Source organism: Zingiber officinale, chromosome 1A (assembly GCF_018446385.1).
Source record: "Zingiber officinale cultivar Zhangliang chromosome 1A, Zo_v1.1, whole genome shotgun sequence".
NCBI classification, from domain to species: domain Eukaryota; kingdom Viridiplantae; phylum Streptophyta; class Magnoliopsida; order Zingiberales; family Zingiberaceae; genus Zingiber; species Zingiber officinale.
This window is the reverse complement of record NC_055987.1, coordinates 9,215,360-9,233,059: the sequence shown is the minus strand read 5'-3', so window position 1 is coordinate 9,233,059 and position 17,700 is coordinate 9,215,360. Positions and strand designations below refer to the sequence as shown.

At 35.2% G+C, this 17,700-nt stretch overlaps 3 protein-coding genes across 5 annotated transcripts; 1 reads left to right on the top strand and 2 right to left on the bottom strand.

Annotated features, from left to right (window-relative positions):
- Nucleotides 1–5,267: 5,267 nt before the first annotated feature.
- On the bottom strand, nt 5,268–6,296 carry LOC121996369 (protein ALP1-like). The gene has a single exon (XM_042550333.1). The coding sequence runs from the start codon at nt 6,294–6,296 to the stop codon at nt 5,268–5,270; it is 1,029 nt and encodes a 342-aa protein (XP_042406267.1).
- Nucleotides 6,297–6,966: 670 nt separating this feature from the next.
- LOC121996365 (glutathione S-transferase T3-like) lies at nt 6,967–8,058 on the bottom strand. Its single transcript, XM_042550320.1, has one exon. It carries the CDS (start codon nt 8,056–8,058, stop codon nt 6,967–6,969), a length of 1,092 nt encoding a protein of 363 aa, XP_042406254.1.
- A 967-nt stretch (nt 8,059–9,025) lies between these two features.
- LOC122017557 (putative protease Do-like 14) lies at nt 9,026–16,476 on the top strand. 3 transcript variants are annotated; one of them, XM_042575215.1, is made up of 11 exons: nt 9,026–9,263; nt 9,345–9,449; nt 9,528–9,683; nt 9,742–9,869; nt 10,729–10,940; nt 11,648–11,729; nt 12,991–13,133; nt 14,345–14,465; nt 15,236–15,328; nt 15,850–15,960; nt 16,236–16,476. In XM_042575215.1, exons 1-10 carry the CDS (start codon nt 9,137–9,139, stop codon nt 15,958–15,960), a joined length of 1,278 nt encoding a protein of 425 aa, XP_042431149.1. In that variant the 5' UTR covers nt 9,026–9,136; the 3' UTR covers nt 16,236–16,476. The 3 variants fall into 3 exon arrangements, with proteins under 3 accessions (XP_042431149.1, XP_042431154.1, XP_042431142.1); XM_042575220.1 differs by lacking the exon at nt 16,236–16,476 and having other exon boundaries at nt 9,348–9,449; nt 15,850–16,138; XM_042575208.1 differs by lacking the exon at nt 16,236–16,476 and having other exon boundaries at nt 15,850–16,138.
- The last annotated feature ends 1,224 nt before the right edge of the window (nt 16,477–17,700 follow it).

Here is a 17,700-nt window from a genome sequence, read left to right as displayed (position 1 = left end):
GATTTTTTTTGATCATTTTGTTGCATCATTTTGAAATGTAATCCCGTGAGAGAGCTTCATTTTACACCTGAAATATGCATTTTGAGATCTATCGCATCCTAAATTATCTTAAACAACTTGGGTATTAGAGGATCCTAATTGCGACTGTAGGTTTTGGTCTGAGTTTTGTTGCACATAGAAATCCTAATTACATTACAATTAAGTAAAAATTATAAATCAATCCTGTGTTATAAAGATTTTGACTCGAGTTTTTATTTATTTATCTATTATATGTGTACAAAATAGTGGTTACCTTTATTTGCAAGGAATTAAAATTAAGAAAGGCCATGATTAATCCAGCTAAGATTAACGGAGAGGCCAACTCCTCAAGTGATACAAGCAGCAGAGTATTATAAATAGGCCGGGCACGGATTAGTTCACTGATGTCAACGGACCACCTTATTGGGTCGGCTTCGAGGCAAGAGATTCATTAATGGAAAAAAAATAAAGGTAACTTCCTTATATCGAGTGTAAGGGAATAGTTCATTTGAGAGATAAGAGAAGGTCCCCCCTCCCTCCCCTCACCTCCTTCCCAAATAATGGTAAGATGACGTTTGGTTTTTTATAGGAATCGGAATAGGAATGAAAATCATAATATTGTAGAATGAGAATGTATATAAGTATGGATATCACTATTAAAAATAATATTTGGTAAGTTGAATATTTTCTATCGGAATAAATTAAAATTTTCTTTTTACCTTTAGAGAAAAATTAGATGTGAGAGAAAGTTGAATGTGAAAGAAAAATATGATGAGAGATAATGTGTGACAAGAGAGAAAATATGATGGGAAAAAATGAAGAGAGGGAAAGTGTGATGAGAAAAAATAAGAAGAGAGAGTGTGTGATGGGAGAGATTGAGGAGAAAGAAAGTATGACGAAAGAAAAAACATGATGAGAGAAAAAGTGTGCTGAGAAAAAATAAGAAAAGAAAGTGTGGTGGGAGAAAAAGCATGGTAAGAGAGGATGAGGAGAGAGAAAGTATGATGAGAGAAAAAGTGTGATGAGAGAAAATAAGGAGAGAGAAAATATGATGAGAGAGAAAGTATGATGAGAGAGAAAATATGATGAGAGAAAATGAAAAGGTAGAGTGTGTGATGAGAGAAATTCAGAAGAAAGAAAGTATGATGAGAGAAAAAACATGATGAAAGAGAAAGTGTGATGAGAAAAAATAAGGAAAAAAGTATAATGAGAGAGAAAGTATGTGGCAAAAGGCGATTCGCTCGCCCCTAACGCCCCTGCCAACCCGTCCGTAGGCCAACACGGAGAAGATAAATCAAGGTGGCTACTATGGTGGCAGTATATGGTGGCAAGGCATGGGGGAGGCATGCTCGAACATGTCGAGTTTTCACCCCAAAACCTCATGTGACAATATCCCATGTCTTAACCACCGCATTGTCCCGAGGGGACATGATGGGAGAGAAAGCATGATGAGAGAGAATGAGGAAAGCGAAAGTGTGATGAGAGAGGATGATGAGAGAGAATGAAGAGAAAAAGTGTGATGAGAGAGAATAAAAAAAGAGAGTGTATGATGGGAGAGATTAAGGAGAGAGAAAATATGATGAGAGAGAAATTATGATGATAGAATGAGGAGAGAGAAAGTATGATGAGAGAGAAAGTGATATGAAAGAAAAATTGAACAAATATTTAAGGGTATTTTTTCAAAAACTTAATTATCATTCTTATTCTCATTCCCATCAAAACCAAAGGGAGAAGGTGTGTTTCATAAATACCCAAGTTTTTAGGTTTCATTCCAAAATTTTAATTTCATTCCCATCAACCAAACACAAGGTTTAGTAATGAATCCATTCCTTTATTCCCAAACCCCTAAACCAAACGTCACCTAAATATCACATTCTATTTACTGACCTGTCCTCACTTCCTCCCAAATAGATCTTAAGTTGCTGCAACCATGAAACCTAGGTATGTCCACTCCCAAGACTAATCCGACTTCGCTAAAGATTCCTTGGAACGACGAATGCCTGACGCTAAGTGTAGAACCCTCCTCATGGTTGATGAACAAACTGGGAAGTTGTAAACACCAAAAAGAATTAGAAGGGAATCCCAAATGACCTTTGGCGAAATCTATGCACAAGCCAGGTGAAGAAGAAGACGAAAGTAATTTACTATAGAAAAATGATGTTGTGTACCATTGTTCATTTACATGGATAGAGACGGATCTAGGATTTTAAATTGAAGGGGATGCATATTAAGTAATAAAAATAATTATCATTAAAAATTAGACAATTTACCAAAGGACACATGTAGAGATCTAAATTTACCAAAAGGCGTACGCTACTTTGATATTTACCAAAGAACGTACCTTTTTAAGTGCATTTCCTATTTTACCCTCTTGACAATTTGACTTTTTCTACTGTTTTTCTTTTCTCCATTATTTTTTTCTCTCTTCTCTTTTTTATATCAGCATGCAGAACATATGAATAACATTAGTCAATTTTTTAATAACATTTTAATACATTTAAAGAAGCAAAAATAAACAATAAATAACATATTTGAACTCCTTGTAATTTCAGAAATCCACTGGAACTAAAATGAGTGTAATCGGAGCTCTCTAAGTCGATTAGTGGGTTTCGGTCAAAACCCACTGATGGACCTAGAGAGCTCTAATTGTACCCATTTCAGTTTCTATAGATTTCTAAAATGGCAAGGAGTTCAAATATGATGTCCATTATTTATTTTGTCTTTTCATAGATGTTAACATCCAAAATGAAAGAATCGTCAAAAATACTCATGTTGGGCTTGATATGATTTCATATCAGGTCCAATATTGTTTTTTTTGCCAATTCTTTGATTTGATATATTAACATCTATAAAAAGGTGAAATAAATAATGGACACCATATTTGAACTCCTTGCAATATCATAAATCCATAGGAACTGAAATAAGTACAATCGGAGCTCCCTAGGTCCATCAATGGGTTTCAGTCAAAATCCACTGATGAACCTAGAGAGCTCCGATTGCACCCATTTCAATTCCTTTGGATTTCTGATGTTGCAAGGAGTTCAAATATGACATCCATTATTTATTTTATTTTTCATAGATGTTAATATATAAAACCAATGAATCGACAAAAAAACTCACGTTGGGCCTGATATAGAATCATATCAGGCCCAACTTGGAAAGCCAAGTTATGGTACATTAGTGCAAAACACCTTGATCTTTGACTAGGCCATCTCTTACAGCAGGAGCTCTGTTTGTGAGTTATTTGGATCTGACTAAATGGATCTCATCTCATCACTGAATGCATATTCTCTACCACTAGTAATCCTCAGACTATTTAAATCATATTAATTATTCTAAGAGGAGATTTCTTTGATCTTCTTTGCCCCTAACACCTTCAACTCTACTTAATTCAAGCCATCTTAGAAATTTATCAATATTCATAAATATTCATATTTTGTTAACTTATTTATAATCCATCAAGATTACAAATAGTAACCTTACAAATGACTATGATGTAAGGTATACCAGCAATTAGACAAGGTTAAAAGCTCAATTCTAGAAATGAAAATTTATGTTTTTCAGTTCAAGGTTCATAGTGTCTTTAATGTTTAATAAAAATTTTCATATCATTATTAAGGTAACATGACAAGTACCTGAGTGCTTCTACCAAATACTGCAGCTCAATGATCTTATTTTGTGATTCCTTTACAGTAGTTCCCAATGCACCTGCCTGCAAAATAATGTGCATTTCATTTTAAGGGTTTTACGTGGTTTTATAAAAGCTAATAGTTTCTGGCTAGGAAAAACCTCAAAAACAGAGCTCCAGCGTTGATGAAAGTTGGGTCTGATATGCCTAATATGATTTCATATCAGGCCCACGTTGGGCCTGATATGATTCCATATCAGGCCCAACGTGGATTTTTTTTGCCGATTCTTTGATTTTATATATTCTATGAAAGGCGAAATAAATAATGGACATCATATTTAAACTCCTTGCAACATCAGAAATCCATAGGAACTGAAATGAGTGCAATCGAAGCTCCCTAGGTCCATCAGTGGGTTTTGGTCAAAATCCACTGATGGATCTAGAGAACTCCGATTGTACCCATTTAAGTTCCTATGGATTTCTAATGTTGCAAGGAGTTCAAATATGATGTCCATTATTTATTTCGCCTTTTCATAGATGTTAATATATCAAATCAAAGAATCGGCAAAAAAAATCCATGTTGGGTCTGATATGATTCAATATCAGGCTCAATGTGGGTGTTTTTGATGATTCTTTCATTTTACATGTTAACATCTATGAAAAACCAAAATTAATAATGGACACCATATTTGAACTTCTTGTAATTTTAGAAATTCATAGAAACTAAAATGAGTGCAATTGGAGCTCTTTAGGTCCATCAGTGAGTTTTGACCAAAATCCACTGATCGACCTAGAGAGCTTCGATTATACTCATTTTAATTCTAGTGGATTTCTGAAATTGCAAGGAGTTCAAATATGTTATTCATTGTTTATTTTTGCTTCTTCAAATATATTAAAATGCTATTAAAATTAGGAAAAAAATTTATAGAGTAATAAACTAATAATATTATTACTATTAATGTTTGATATTTTTTTTTGGAGTTTTTTAAATGAAAGTGTCATTTAAAATTTTTATTCAAATTAACTACAATGTCTTTTAAAATAGTCTTAGCTCATTCCTCCTAGATATTTGTCACCTGAATTGTGCTGGAGTCTCTAAGAGCATCCACAATGCTCTAGCATTATAACACCCACCACATCATCAAAAAGTATGGGGTCCACTGTCACATATTCATTATAACAACATCTTTCTTTCACCCACATCCCTTTTAACGTTAATACCCATTATTCATGGGTCCCACCATCCACTCACTCATTTTAACATTATATCATATTAAATAAATATGTATTAAATATGTTTTAAAATATTTAAATTATTATTATTTTTAATAGTAATTTTACGTTTAAAAATAAAATTTTATTATTTTTCAAAAATAATATTAATTTTTTAAATATATTTATTAAATAAAATAAATGTTTGTGAGAAAACGAAATTAGAATGTTAGGAAAACGAAATTGTAAAGTTAGGAAAACGAAATTACAACTGAACACCTAAAATTATAAAGTTGGGAAAATGAAATTACAACTGAACACCTAAAATTATAAAATTGGGAAAACGAAATTACAACTGAGCGGCTAAAATTACAAAGTTGAGAAAATAAAATTTATTTTAAATATTAATTCATGGATTGTTGTTGTATTGCCCCCAGATATGCTCAACTAAGTCGGCGCGAAGTTGGTGATGAACTTGAGTGTCACGTAGCTCAGAATTTGTTCGAAGATAATCCTGAAATCCTCGATTTGAGCCATGGATAGGTTGTGCGGGTTCGTCACCTTCTTCGCTGTACCAATTTGTCACGTGACCTCCCTCATCCTTAACAATCATATTATGCAAAATAATGCATGCTAACATGATTTGTTTTAACTTTTTCCTATACCAATACCGAGCTGGACCTCTGATAATCGCCCATCGAGATTGGAGCACCCCAAATGCCCGTTCAACATCTTTTCTTGCAGACTCCTGTCTTTCCTTAAACAACTTCCTCTTGGGATCCTCCGGGCAAGGAAAAGCCTTAACAAAAGTAGCCCACTCGGGATATATTCCATCTGTTAGATAATAGCCCTTCGTATATGTAGTGTCGTTCACCGTGAAATTAATCGCCGGCATATTTCCTTGCAAGATGTTGTTGAATATGGGAGATTCATATAACACGTTAATATCGTTACGTGAACCGGCGACCCCAAAAAATACATGCCATATCCACAAGTCATGAGACGTGACCGCTTCAAGTACGATTGTTGGTGACTCATGCCCCCTTGTAAATTGACCTTTCCAAGCAACTGGACAATTTTTCCATTTCCAATAGCAATCAAGGCTACCTAACATGCCAGGAAAGTCATGTCTCTCATCATGCATTTGAAGAAGACGTTGAACATCATCAGCATTTGGCCTTCTCAAGTACCTATCACCAAATATTTCAACAACGTATTCGCAGAACTTGAAAAGGCACCTGATGGCAGTTGATTCACCCATACGTAGGTACTCGTCAAGATGATCGGCAGGGACTCCGTAAGCCAGTTGACGAATCGCAGTGGTGCATTTTTGAAGTGGTGACAACCCTTTTCTTCGTACAGCATCGTCCCTTTGTTGAAAAAATGCTGAATGATTCTCTAATGCATTTACTATCCGGAGGAATAACTCTCTTCGCATTCGAAATCATCTTCGAAATATTTCATCGTGATATACCGGAGTTATAGAGAAATAATCATTGACAAGTCTCTCATGCCCGGCTTCACGATTTCTTTGGACGAACCTTCTTCTGCGCATGTCCCTCCTCTGATATGCTTCCATAAGTTGTTGGTGTTGTTGAAGAACCAATAACATAAGTTCTTCACCCGGATCATAAGCTTGCTCATCGATTTCAACATGGACTTCGTCTTCGCTTGTCGAGCTGGAACTTAAGCTAGAGCTGCTTGTAGAATGAGACATTTTTGGAGGAAACACGTTTTAGTATATGTGTTTGAGAAATGGGATGATGGTCTATATATATTGTTTTTCTCATGCAACGGCTAGTTTGCAATGATGAGTATGCAACGTCGCGTTGCAACGGCTAATTTGTAACGGTAAGTTTGTAACGCCTAGTTTGTAACGGCTAGTTTCCAACGGCTAGTTGTAACAACTAGTTTCCAACGGCTAGTTGTAACAGCTAGTTTCCAACGACTAATTGTAACAGTTAGTTTTCAAGGCTTGTTTATAACGATTATTTTGTAAAATTATAATAATTAAAAATCATATTAATCGAAATGAGAAATATAATAATTAAAAATTACAATCACTCGAAAATATAATAATACTAGATAATGAACGTTGAGTAAACAATTTAGATATTCCATCTCAACCTAATATCCTTGCATAGGCATTCATGTATGATAAGTTGCTCCTTTGTCATATGTGAGGTGTCTTTGTTCAATATTGTTGTAGTTTCAGATTTGGACAATGCAGCTTTTGCCTTAATCTCCTCTGCTTCGAGTTGTTTTTGTTTCAAATCGACTTCGGACTTCTTCACGCTTGTGTACTCAGTGAACTTTGTGATAATATTGTTGTAGTTTACTGTCAGGTCTTCCATGGTCGATTTTACTTTTTTTCCCTTTCTTTTTGCTGCCTTTTGCCCTATTAGACGAGTATCTTCATAATCCAGGTCGATACTCACATCTTGGTTGGAGGAGGTGTTGCTTGCTCCCGACTCTGAGGTCCTCGTCTTCTTTGTGGCCACAAAGTGATCAGCGGACTGTGGAGTAAACATTGGACGGTCTTTGACAATTCTCCACACATGTTCGAGATTGAATGCAACACCATTGTTTTCAGATAGATATTTTTCGTACGCAAACCTCAATATATCTTCATCACTGTGACCACTTCGATATGAACTATAAATACTATTATAATTTACGTTGAATCGATATACCTTCTTTTGGATTGTATTGTGCCAATGTGACCGTATAACATTTGCACTTCTGGTGTTTGAACCTTGGGGAAGATTCTCATTGTAGTAGCTTGCAACCCGTCCCCAAAAAGCATCCGCCTTTTGATCATTGCCGATTATTGGATCATCACTGATAGTGACAAAACTTCTCGCTAAGACCTCGTCTTCAACCTTTGTCCAACTTGAATGCTTTCTTGTACCTTCAGCATTTGAAACCGTCTTTTCTAAATTGACCACCTCAATTGGGGATTCACGGTCGGAAAGTTGAGTTTCCGGGACAAAAGTCAGAGTTGCAGGTTCATTCGACATTGAAGGAGTGAAAGACATACCAGTTGTGTGCGGGGTACCATATCCATGAACAACCGACGGCGTGAAATATGGATGACTCATGTTTTGCCAATATTCGGCTGGAAGCGGTTGATATGGACCTCGAGGGGCATAATTTCCAAACCCTTGGACATTTTGAAGATTTTGTGGAGGAAACGGCATACTGGGAAATGGATATGGGTATTGATAATTTGGTGGAATTTGTGGATTCTGGAAAGATGAATATTCTTGCGAGTTGTTTGTAGAATTCAAGAAATTGGAAAAAATGCCCTATTATTTTCATCCATTTCGGATAGAAAATAAGATGGTAGGAACTTGAAAAAATAGACGGGGAGAGAATTTAGAGAGTGAAATTGAAAGAATAGTGAGTGGGAATGAAAATATGTGCACATATGGATGGATATTTATAGTCAAAATTTCAAACTAGCCGTTAACTAACCGTTAAAAAGTAATCATTTTATTAAAAATTTTAAATTAAATAGTCGTTTTTTTTTTTGAATTAACCGTTGCTTTTGTTTTTTAAATGAGCCGTTGTCTTCTGTTTTTTTTTTATTTTAGAGTTTATATTTTTATTAAAAAATAATAATAAAATATAGCATGGGGTGGGCCAGCCTTGGCCCACCCCAATGCTGCTTGAATGCGTTCAGAATACTGAACGCGTTCAAGCGGTTTGAACGAACGCGGCGTTTCACAATGCCGCGTTAAAGCAACAGTGGCGTTATAACGCCGCTTTAACGCGGCATTATGGATGCCCTAATAGTAGGTGTCACAACAACTGGTACCATTACTTTGAAATAACATTTTTCCTAATGTACACGTGTGCAATTTGATGAGTGATGGCAGGCTAACCTGAGATCTGAAAATTCTACATATTAATATATGTAGCGCTGCAATAAAGTCATTACATGGATAAATGTTTTAGTAACAGCTGGAGTTTTACTTTTAACGTCTTCGTCAATCTATTTTTAAATTATTAGTACAAATCATCAAAATATGAGAGAAGCTATCATTTGAAGTATATATATCTCGTGTAATTAATTAGAAAGAGGGCAATTTAGAAATTTTACCATTTTGTAATTTACCCCGTTCATTTTTTTCATATTTCCACTTCTGCAAGTGGAATGCAGAAGGGCCTAGAAATCGAAACGGTGCGTTGCCGAAAAACTTTGTCCTGCCTCGCCGCCGAGCCAACGACTGCTCCTCCCCCATCGCCTCCTTTTGACGTCGGTGAGGGCGAAATATGTTCCGCGCCCTCCTCTCTCGAAATCCCCGCCGTGGCGTCGCCACTGGTCTCCTCGCTCTCACCGCCTTCTGCGCTGGCGGCGCTACTCTTGGTTCCTCCTCCGACCGACCCTCCCATCGGACAAGTAACCCTCCGCTGCTCCAATTTGTTTTTCTTCTCTGAATCTATTATATTCTTTCTCACACATATGTTCTCCCCTTCTCAGCAGATGTAGCGATTTCGATCTCCGTCCCGTTAAGACAACTTCTATCGTCGACTCCATCGATTTTCTCTCAGGTGTTCGCTCTTTCATTCTCAGTCCCTTCTCCAGGTTTACACCTAACTAGTCGCGCTTAAAAGCTTTCCTTCATCGCTTCGGAATTGCATAATTTTTCAATCTGATTCTTAGAGTCTTCTCCACGACATTATTCAACCGCGAACCCTCTCCCTCCTCCTGATCCGAGTAAGGATGTGCCATGCTGCGCTGGATGTCTGGGAAGGAACACTATTGCTAAGGCGGCCGCTGCAGCTGGTCCTGCTGTGGTGAATATATGTGTTACTGAAGGTGAACCTCAATCTGTGGAATTGTTTGAATGGTGAACTTTTTAAATACTTCTTTGCAGGTCTATATGGTCCGATGCGTGCAAAGAGTATAGGGTCTGGGACTATCATTGATCCGGACGGAACGATCTTGACGTGTGCACATTGCATAGCAGACATTGCCAATATGAAAAGAGTCTCAAAAGGCAAAGTGAGTGTGCTAACCTACAACTTAATCAGAACTTTTAGCCTTATCCATTTTGATGAAGAAATTTGTGGGAATGGGATGATGACTAAGAATTTTGAATTTGCAACTGTGATATCTTGAACTTGGTCACACATACTGAGTGAAGTTATAAGCAATTTGATTCCCCGTGTAGATTAATCAAGAATTTTACTGGAGTCTTAGTTCGCCTTGGTAGGGTGGAGACTATAGCATACTGTCAGATGCCTACCTGTGTTTTAGAAGTTTCCTTGGTTTGCTTGTTTTCTTACAAATTTGAATGACAATCATATGCTGATACTCCTAACTGAGCCTGGTTTATGTCAGAGTAGGCTAAGTTTGTTTAAGATGAGATGTAAGAGTATATACAATTAGATGCATTGCTCTAGTGATTCTATGGTGTTTGTTGATTATAAGGATGTTAATATTTCAGTTGGACAAAATATCAAATACTGAAATGTTTTGTTTGACTAAAATATGGATGGCTTCATAATAAATAGGCTAAAAAATCTCAATTTCATGTTGAGAAAAGCTCGTTCCTCCAGATTCTTGTCCCCTTTAAACCTCCCTACTACTTTTTTTTAGGGTTATTTCAGCAGAGTGAATTGAATGAATATTTAGTAAAGATCACCTGAGATAAAGTAAGCTACTTTGGTCCTATGGTTCTGAACCAAAGTGGTATATCATCATCATTATATTATGATTGTCTTTGTAGTTGTTGGTTGCATCAAAGAAATCCCTGTACTAGATTTGAGATGATGACAGTGTGGTTTGACTTGAAGTTATATAATCTGCCGTTATGGCTTCATATTTCTAGTTTCTACCTATCTCGTTGTTTTATAAACAGGTTGGTGTGACTTTACAAGATGGACGTGAATTTGAAGGCACTGTAATCAATGCAGACTTTCCTTCTGACATTGCTGTTGTGAAGATACATTCCAAAACTCCACTACCATCAGTCAAATTTGGATCATCATCTAAGCTTCTTCCAGGTGATTGGGTTATAGCCTTGGGCTGCCCACTTACTCTGCAAAATACCATAACATCTGGTATAGTAAGGTACATTGATGTTGCTATGAATTTTTTGATGATTTCATTTTTGCTATATTATAATAGTTTCTTCTCATTTTCTATTAGTTAGTCCCGAATTTGATTAATATGCTATTGAAATTGTTATTATATTTGAGATAAAATGCTAAGATGAATGACATCTTATTTAAATTGTCATTGTAGCAGAGATTCAAAAGCTAAAATGAATGCGTGGAGTTACTTGAAAATTTAAAATAAAAATATTATTTTCTGGGAGCAGTTAGATATATCTCCAATCAAATGAGAGAAAATAGATAAGATGGTATTGACATATTCAAATGCAGTCAGTTAGATTCTGTAGTTCTAAGAGATGAATCTATTAGAGTGGACCAAAAATGTAGAGGGAGACCAGGTAAAATGGCATGAAATAGGAAATGACAACTACTGTGACTATTACTAGTAATATATAGCATCGCACGGAGCTTAATGGAGGTGTAAGATTCGAGTATTTAACCCCAAATAGTTGGGACAAACACAACATGATGGCGATGATCTTATTTAAATTGTTTTAGTCCAACTATCTTCTGCTGTAATAAGAAGATAAGATGTAGCACAATCATATTATCCTAACCTTGTGACTGTATCTGATTTTGTCTTATTTTTTTTATTCAAGTATTGCAGGTCCTTTTTATTTTTTTCCTCACTTTGAACTTCTCACTGTTGCCTTTGTTATGTAGCTGTGTTGATCGGAAAAGCAGCGATTTGGGTCTTGGAGGAATTCGAAGGGAGTATTTGCAAACTGATTGTGCAATTAATGAGGCAGGCTCACTTTCTCTTTCATGTTAATTGAAGTTGGTGCATGTGCTATGCTTTTCTGTATCTTCTTATGTTTTAATTTTTATTGTTTGAGATGTTACCTTCTTATGTTCTTATTTTATTTTACTTTGTTATAGATGCTGAAGTATCAATTTTTTTGTTGTTAAGAGTTTACCCACAAAAGGCATCACCCTGCATAACACCAACTAAACCAAGTAATAGTAATTAATGCCATTGATAATGAATCATTCTTCTCACTAACAAAAATTGATGCTGACAACTTGAATTGAAGTTGACTATCCTCACGATTTGATGGTGAAACCCAGTTAATTCAGGTTAAGATCTTGACATGTTGACAATAGAGAGCTTGTTTTTCATTCATTTTTTTTACACAAAGTAAGAAGTTGCCTCTGTTTTATTTATGACTATGAGAGGATGAGGCTATGAAGAGCTCAGGGTGCATCATGTTGATGCATAAAATAGGGAGAGCAACAGTTTGATCGTGCTTTTGTTGTTGCTATTGATGTCGAGTTATGATGTTGACGTGTTGGAGGGTTGAGTTGATATGGTGTTGTGAGATGGTCACAGATTTGGAGTAAAGTGCTCTTCCATGAGATTGATATGCGGTGGGAGGACTTCAGGGAAGAGCAATGGAGGAATGAAGGTTCGTTGAAGTTATTTAGGTGTGGAGGGGAGGAATTTATCACTCTGAAAGGCATTCAGAGGTATACAAGGGGCCATGTGTAGTGTGATGTTGATTAATGAGGAAACATTGTAGGTATTTGCAAGTGTTTCAGCACCAGTGTAGTTGACCATTAACAACATATCTGTTAATTTTCTTTTTACTCAAAATACCAGAATTTATGGCCATTGGTTTTTTATCTAAACAAATTTGTTAGTTTTCCTAAGAAGATGGTGTTTTTAAGATGATTGATATAATGAAATATTAGTATTATCTTGGATTCATAATTCAACTATATTGGACTTCCCTAAGAATCTAATTGTTTCTTTTTCATTTCAAAGTTCTGCTCAATGTTCCTTACCTAACTTCTAAAATTTCCTGTAGTCTTGGCTTGACTTAACAAAACAGCATCATGGCCATTCTTTGTTTCAGAGGAAAATAGAGTTCATTTTCTGTCTGGTCATAACGTGTTGTTCCTTGCTGATTTTATTTTTTCTGCCCTACCATTTTCTATTGCTTCACCAATCAAATCATATATCTTTCTTTCCACTGTTCTTCTCAACTTATATGTATATTCTACAGGGAAATTCTGGAGGACCCCTTGTTAATCTTGATGGTGAGGTTGTAGGTGTTAACATTATGAAAGTTGCTGCAGCTGATGGATTGAGCTTTGCAGTTCCAATTGATTCAGTCATCAAAATCATTGAGCAATTTAGGAAGAATGGGTATGCAGTATTGATTGTATCCTCTTAATAAAATTTGTAACGTCATTCATCTTCTTTTTTTTTTTGGTAAGTTCCTTTTGCTTTTCTATTTGATTGACAGAACTCCTGTTGCTGTAGCTTTACTCACGTTAGTCACATTTTTTTATGTGGGTCTTAGCAAAAAAGGGTTGGGTTATTTTTAGATTGAAAACAATTGTCAAATTAAGGGTGTCAAGGATTCTATTTTTGTATAATTTTAAAAATTGGATGCAGAAGGTGCAGGATCTTAAACTTCATTTCAGCTAATTCTGGGCCAGCAGCAATGGTAAGACAGAGAAAGGAAGTGTTATCCATAATGATTGGGTGTAAAGTGTCTGGAGGTGACTTTTCATGTCTTCCTTCAAATCCCAAGGCTCAACCTTGGATAGGCAGTGAAACTGCCAAGCTAGAATTCTTTTTGGGTTTTCTTTTTCAGTTCCAGTCACTTGATGATAGAATCTCTGGACTGATAAAAAAAGTTCTACTTTTTTATCAGTCCAGAGATTCTATCATCATTTCATAGAAGTTCATTGATATCTTCTTTTTATAAAGCAAATTAATTTTGATTCTTGAATGATCCAAGTCACTTCTAGTTGTATTGTCACAAAAGATTCCCTATTATCTAAAAAAAGACCCATATCAATAATTATGAACACTTCCTCACTATCTTCTATGGGTTAACTGAAACTTAGGGCATGTACATTATTTTGGTTTTTTCTTTAATATAAAATACAAGTTCATTTCCTGTAGCCTTAGCATAAATGTGAATTTGTACTGGTGCATTTTATGATTTTTACATCAATAACAGTGGCACTGCAGTAGTTAACTTTTTATATCATACATATTTTATGTCGTTTTATCTCAATTTTTCACGATCTCTGGAATTGTTTGTACAACTGGCTATTCAATATGCAGTTCTTGCAAATTAGTTATGGTGAACCCCCTATGGTTTGTCAACAAGGTAGCATAAGTTTTCTGAAATTGAATGTGTTTCCTATCATAAACATGGCTCAAATTGTTGCTAGAACTCTTTAGTTGTGTTTCTTGAACAGATTTGATACTGAAATTGGTATTGACATTCATGGACCGCGCTATGAAGTTTTTTACCTTGATTGTATGCCTAACATTGTGTACCTGAATTAGTGGATGAAAGAAATGAAGAATTTATATCTCTGAATATTTTGTTTGTGCAGTAGAGTGGTTCGTCCATGGCTTGGACTGAAGATGCTTGATCTTAATGAAATGAAAATTGCACAGTTCAAGGAGAGAGATGATTCATTTCCTGATGTTATAAAAGGAGTTCTTGTGCCCGTGGTAAGTTTTCCTTAATATTTGTATTCTCTGAGAAAAAGGAACTGCTTTTGAACACTGAAGTTACGTTTGGTTGACATTAATCTATCTCCTGGCCATTACTTCTTCCCTGAATTCATTTGTGTGGTTGGCTCACAATCTCCAAGCAAGATTTACCATTCTTTTGGAACGAGATGTGATTCTATTTGCAATCCTGATAGAAACAACTAATCTTCATTTTTTTTGGACATTAGAAATTACTCTATGGCAATAAATCAGCTTTTGCAAATTCAGAGAAACTATAATGATCTGTTTTACTAGATCCCATGATACTCTATAATTAAGCTTGATGCTGAGACTGTTGTTCTCTTATGTATTAATTGTAGCAGTCTAATCTGCATTCTTGACTTTTTGGACTACTTTGTTCTCTTAGATAATCACTCTGACCAATTAAATAACTTAAGATATCTCCTGCCATATTAATCAATTGTACAGAAAAAATGCTCATCTTCTTTGTTTAAAATGGAAAGAGATAGAGAATTTTCTTTATCTACTATGGTCTTGCTAAAGTTTGCAGTTTTCCTTACAGCTATTTTTGTGTAATCTGTTATTGCGCAATGTGTCAACTTTCTACCACTACGAATCAACATATCAGCTACTGTTGGTTTAGACAATAAATAATCTCACCCAACAATAATGTGCTTGTTGCAGTCACAATCTGGATTATTTTTAACCACCCTATTTTGAGATGTTATGTTCCTGAAACAAACTGAGGCAATGATATTGTCAACCAGGTAACTCCAGGATCTCCCGGAGACCGTGCAGGATTCCGACCGGGTGATGTTGTAATTGAGTTTGATGGCAGACCAGTTGGAGGCATTAAAGAGGTAATACACTTGATATTCAGCAAACAATCTGCATGATTGAATTCATGTTTGAAGGACTTATTTTTATTCTAAATAGTTGAACGTAAGATGAAGTATTCGCCACTTTCTTTTATATTTTGCTTTTTTGTTTTTCAGTAAAGAAATACTTGCTACTATAAGCTGTACACTTCAACACTATCGAAATAACATATACTTCATGGCTTAGTGACTTCTTTTCCATTTAAATATGGGGCTTTATTATACAACCTATGTTAATTTCAATACCCGTTATTAGTCTTCAATTTCTCATCACACAGCAAGGATATATATTCTCACACCCACAACCTTGCTGCTGGTGACTTGGTGCATTATGTTTGCTTCAGGATAGTAGATATAGATATCGCATTCAATTGCCTAGGTTATTTTAGTTTAAGATTCATCATGATTTATTTTGAATGCGCACTGCAATTTTGAAAAACAATTCAAACCTTCAGATTCTAAATCGGATTGTACTAACAACAAATATTGTTTTGTATATACAGATCATTGGCATCATGGAGGATAAAGTAGGGGTGCCTCTGAAAGTTTTGGTGAAGCGATCGAACAACAAATCAATCACATTGACTGTAGTGCCAGAGGAAGCTGTTGATTAAGTAAAACCTTAAAGCAACTATAGCAGTGCTGATAATTTTAATCAATTTTAAATCTGTATGTATTTTAATCTTATATAAGCTAGAGCATCCATTTTTTGACAACCGTGAAATTTTTTGAGTGCAATAATTGAACAAAGAGATAAACAGTGGCAGTAGCAGTGCTGATTGATTGTCTCAATTGATTGCTCTTCTGCTGGGAGTATCTATTAATTGATCGAGAGACTAGTCTTGTTTATTTGTGTTGCCACATGAATGCATTTTTTTTTTCATTGTAGTCATTTTTGCGATCGTGCAAGTGGAAAGAAAGTAACAGAAAAGAAGATTTCAGCGGCGTCAAGCATGCGTTGGCACCTCAAACTCATTGTTGAAAATTGCAACGCAAAGATGATCGAGAATTGTCGTTTTGCTCACTTCAGCTTTCGTTCTTCTGTAAGTTATTCTTAGTGATTTTTGGCTTTCTCTTTAATCCGAATTTGCATAAAAATTAATTTTTAACTATGCAATTTGTTTGTAAATTCACTTGTGGGAATAACGTGTGTATGATTTACTTATATGTAGACACTAATCTGTCATTAAATATTAATAATTATTTGATTTAGTCGTATTTAAGTTAGATTAAGATAATTTTAACTAAAGACCAATTGTTTAATTGGATTTAACCGTGTCACTCAATTTGATACGAGGATATAAAATATTTGTGATAGATTTTTTTCATCCCAGCGCCCTATTTTGTTAGTGCTATGAGTATTGCACATAGTTCATTATAACTTTTCAACTTAATTAAAGAGAAAATCCACTCATTCAATGCCCTCAATCATAAAGAAATTGCTCCAGGACTGATACTGTGGTAGGATATTTAGGTTAACATCTAGACATTCACAGTTTGATCCCAGGTATAACGTATTTATAGAAATTTTTTTTCTAAATGGGACGTATAATTAAAGGATACTGTACTTTTGGATTGTCCGTTATACGCATTTTTTTATTTATCTTAATGGTCGATGAAAAAATTTCATAAGATTGAACCGATCACGAACTATTACGAAATTTATCATTTTTTCAATCATAATGAAATTATCATTCATCTTCTGCAACTTAATTTCTTCTCGTTCTTCTTCAAAACCATCCTTTGAATTAATATCTTTTTTCCACAAGTAATTTAAAATTACATAAAAACATCATTAAAAAAATTATAAACAGAGTTATTTGATTTAAGATTTATTAAATCTTCAAAAAGAAAAAAAAAAGCATTAGGGAAATTAAGTCAACGTCCACTATTACCTTTGAGCAACCGTATCGTCCCCATCAACAGTAAGTTCCCTGTCAAACGTGCAGGGAATAATGCATGGTTCATCATGTACGTAGACCAGCTAGGGCGTACAAAGTCTCTTTCTAATGTCAACCCGAAGATGTCCCTTTCCAACAAAGAGTGCACATAGAATGAATCATGCGTGAAAGAGGGCAAGAAGATGTTCACATCATCATCTCCCTTTCAAAACCAATATTTTTTCTGGAAATCTTGTGCACTCGATCGAAAGGATTTCTTCAAACGAAGTATTCTCTCGATCGTAGAGACTCATACAATTCAAAAATCGGATTTTTATCATTGATATAAGCGATGAATTAATTATAAATCTAATCTGAAATTCTCAATCAACGCCATTATTTGTTGACGTCGCTGGAACAATCTGAAAATAAAAAACAAGTGGCAAATGTGGCAAAAAAGGCGATATCGTTCGC